The sequence below is a fragment of the Amphibalanus amphitrite genome, unplaced genomic scaffold (genome assembly GCF_019059575.1).
Source record: "Amphibalanus amphitrite isolate SeventyFive unplaced genomic scaffold, NRLGWU_Aamphi_draft 000774F_arrow, whole genome shotgun sequence".
Lineage (NCBI taxonomy): Eukaryota > Metazoa > Arthropoda > Thecostraca > Balanomorpha > Balanidae > Amphibalanus > Amphibalanus amphitrite.
Genome location: NW_024882268.1, coordinates 51,049 through 54,801, shown reverse-complemented (window position 1 = coordinate 54,801; position 3,753 = coordinate 51,049). Strand labels below are relative to the sequence as shown.

General features: G+C 45.4%; 1 protein-coding gene across 1 annotated transcript; it reads right to left on the bottom strand.

Moving 5' to 3' along the window:
* Window positions 1–546: 546 nt before the first annotated feature.
* Window positions 547–3,544, bottom strand: LOC122365940. The gene is made up of 4 exons (XM_043337598.1): window positions 3,517–3,544; window positions 2,152–2,308; window positions 1,785–1,870; window positions 547–1,504 (listed from the first exon to the last, which is right to left on the bottom strand). The coding sequence occupies exons 2-4, from the start codon at window positions 2,298–2,300 to the stop codon at window positions 1,335–1,337; spliced, it is 405 nt and encodes a 134-aa protein (XP_043193533.1). The 5' UTR covers window positions 2,301–2,308; window positions 3,517–3,544; the 3' UTR covers window positions 547–1,334.
* Between the last annotated feature and the right edge of the window lie 209 nt (window positions 3,545–3,753).

Here is a 3,753-nt window from a genome sequence, read left to right as displayed (position 1 = left end):
CTCAATTTGATCAAGAGTTATTGACGAAAAACTAATATGACCCTAATGACGTCATAAATGACGTCATGCAAGGTCAGCATTGCAAAAGTGACGCGTCTAGCCACCAATACCACATGGTTTACACATGGTTTACATTCTACATTGACTAGATCTGTAACGGCATCAGTGACCTATCGAATACCGCTTAAGTTTTGGGTACACGGAACGGTATTTTGGAGCGATCTGACAGGAGCGGTTTCTGAAGAGCTCTGCCTCTCTCCCACAGTCAACCGCGTAATGGAACACACCATAGACCTCTGTACACCTAGTGTACAGAGGTCTATGAACACACCTATTCAAACGAGGGTTACAGTATTGTAAAGGTGTGTCGTCAAGTCAGGGAAATGTATATACCTTATTAAAAAACGGCCTATTCGCCCGATTTACACGTAAGGTGCTTATCTTGTGAAATTCTTCTGTATCTTTCATGTGCGGATGCATGAAATTTAAGTTTTGTGGTAATTATTCGCCACTGTAAAAGCTGCTACCCATGAATACCAACTGATGCTTGAGTCAAAAATGTATTTCTGAGACATTCTCACATCACTCGATATTGAAAACAAAACAATAACAGAACAAAATACGTCAGTTTCCAAAACAAATATGAGAAACGACATAACCACGGGAAACCGTAACATCACATTTCAACACTCTGTTATGATTTCTCATCGCAACAATTTCATGTAACTTTGTTAGAAACTGTTCTCAAATGGAATAAAAGAGGCAGAACTGTCCTCAATAGCAAATTTGTATAGGCAAATAACAACCATCGGGCAAATAAGGATAGCAGGAAAGCGTGGAAGTTGTAAGAAGCAGGCACAATGGTCCAATTCACTCCAAGGGCATATATAAGGCTCGAGAACGAAACAAGGGATGGGGGGGAGCAGTTAAATCAGGATAAAAACTCTTTTATGTGCCAGAAAAGGAATAAAATTTGCATGTTGTCTTTAAAAATGTCAGGCCTACATTTTTCTCTCCGTAGAGCGTCAGGCCTTAAATGAGATGACGTTGTGGCATATGTGTCCACAATGATGAAATGAAGTAGCCGATAGAAATTAGCTGCCCTTGGAGGATGGATAGAATTGCATAGAACAGTAGCTCCTAAGCGCAATAAAGCGAAGCGTAAAAGACAAAAGCACAAAAAGAATTGGCATCACAATTGTTGCAGCAGCTGTGGAGACAGCCGATTTTACTCGCTCTAAAAATGAGCATTCATGGAAACGTTCTCAGTAGTAACAGATATATACATGAAAATTTACAGCGAATCGAGTTCTCGCAATCCATAACAGGAACAATTACACCGACCACGAGTCCTCAAAGTCCCTCTGGAGCTGGTTCATCCAGACCGAGTGGTCCACCTCCCACTGGTCCGAGTCCAGGCCACGGCCGGAGCTATCGAGCTCCGAGAGAACATAGGCCGTGCCGACCAGACCAACGATGGCAATGACGACTAGGGCGATGGGACCTGTCGACGCAACAAACGGGGGTCAGTATTTGTAAGTACCACTGTCGACTTTCCTGATCTCTTGATAAAACTCCCAAGAATGCTGCCAAAGACCTGCTTTATCTGTTTGATAGATCACCTTCTTTAGATATTTGTTTGAAAGGTGACGTATTACTTAGTACATGAATAAATGGCTGGTCATCTATCTTGCACCGGCAGTCCTTTATATGTTCAAAAAGTAGAACAATGGAGGGAAAGTACTCCTAACTGCCCGTAGCGGAAATTGGAAATGGCGACTCACCGATCAGACCGAAAATGCCGAGTCCTCCCCCGAGAAGGCCGCCAAGGCCCTGGCGCCGGTTGGACCCGAACAGACGATCGAGCCATCTGGAAAAGGTGAAAACATAAAGTATACCTACCATTCAAATAAAAATACACAACAACGCAGCCGTTGATGTTTATAGAAATAATTACCTTTAATATGAAATAATCAGCTGAAATCTAGAAAGAAATTTTTTTCAAAGATATAAATTTAAAACCAAAACATCATCAGGCATAAGCGCTGTTTTATTTGGTCCCACTCGCATGGGAGTAAATAAATATGATTATCAGGCGTAAAAACGCCCTCCGGATACCACTTGCTGTTCGGTCATATTATATCCACCTACCCTTGACTCTGAGGGGGCTGGTACTGCTGGTCGTAGTAGTTATTGTAGGCACTGGGTGCCGACTGGGCCACGGCCTGGGGCTGGTAGAAGCCGTCGTCGGCAGAGACGGTGGCCACCACGGCCAGCAGCAGACACACGGACAGCTTCATGGTGAAAACTGAAATAAGATAAATGCCGAATAAGTAACGGGTGACAAAAGCATATCATTTTTTACAATTAATGCCACGTAAATCCATATTGTTCTTCGAACATTTATTGTATGATCACACCTTCCGATAAACTCCACCTTTGAGACCGTAGAAAATATTTCTAGCATGGACGAGGTAATGATAAAAATTGAAGTTACTCTTCATCTACCAAATATATTAGGAGAAACATCATACAAAATGGTCTATATTGGTACGCAATAATACCTATATGAAATATACCACAAGGCTCACATGCGTGGTATGATTTGGAAATTGGAAGCTTAAGCTCAAATTCCAAAGCCCTACCACGTGATTTTAAATTTCCCCGAAGACGATTTTTCTCATGTAAAGTTTCTCAAGCCCTTTGAAAGCCCCACAGTGCTTGCTGTTGCTCCATAAAGCATCTTTTAACTTTACTGATGGCACCTCTTGATGGCTTGAATATGGCTCCATGCAGTGATCTCACTACTGACAGGAGGCTTTTCCTCGGCCAGCAGCAAATGATGTTCAAAATAATAGCGGAACGAGGTAGACGGCAAGCTCTGTATATTGAGCTGATAAGTTCACCTTGATGGGTTTATTATACTGAAAAATAGTAAGGTCTGGGTGACAGCTAAAGTTATGCTAGAATCGATGCAGCCTGCTTATGCCTTTGACAAAAGTTACGGCAATATTTCTTTGAATGTGAATGTGAATGAATGTGAGAAGTTATTCAATATTTCAATATTTCTTTACGGCAACTTTCAACGCGGTTTAAATAAACTGTTGAATATTTTCTACCAAAATGCACCCGGAGTGAGGACATGAGTAGTGGCAGATGGCGGCCAACGAGGCATGCGTCACAGATCGGCGGGTCCTCGCGGCCCTCGCTGGGCAGCCGCCGCCGCTCCGGCTCACCGGACCGCCGCTGGCCACTCGGTCCGACCTCACTGCTCGAGCCACAACACTGGCACACATTGCCGCCCACTCCACTTCTACACTCGGAGACACAGAGCTGTGACAGCTCTGCGGCCGGCCGACGGGACCGGCGCCACAGCTCGGTCACCACCCGTGCACCCCGGTGCCGTGGCGGGCACCCAGTCCGGTAGATGGGCCGGCCTGGACCGAGAGGTGCGGCCGGGCGAGGCTGGCGCCACCTCTGGGCAGCGGAGATGTGTCGACTCGGGTCGCTCCTTACCGGACTGCTGGGAGACACTCGCCAAAATGAACAAGTGAAACCACCGCACGCGAGCTTTTATAGTCGCCGTCTTCTTGCGAAAGATACGTTAATGTGTATGCTTATTCATGTCGCGTTTGGAGGTAAAACGGTAGGCTGACGGATGCCACCTCGCGTCAGCAGTGCCTCTGACGTTCGGTCTCAGCGAGGACCAGGCACACTGGAACAGTTGTTGACATCCACTTTTACGGGTGTAAC

Excerpts from the sequence above, each read along its gene's own strand:
- LOC122365940 (XM_043337598.1), bottom strand. The coding sequence starts at position 2,300 with ATGAAGCTGTCCGTGTGTCTGCTGCTGGCCGTGGTGGCCACCGTCTCT. Across the intron at positions 1,871-2,151 it reads CAGCCCCCTCAGAGTCAAGG|ATGGCTCGATCGTCTGTTCG; the intron begins GTAGGTGGATAT and ends CACCTTTTCCAG. Across the intron at positions 1,505-1,784 it reads CGGCATTTTCGGTCTGATCG|GTCCCATCGCCCTAGTCGTC; the intron begins GTGAGTCGCCAT and ends TTGCGTCGACAG.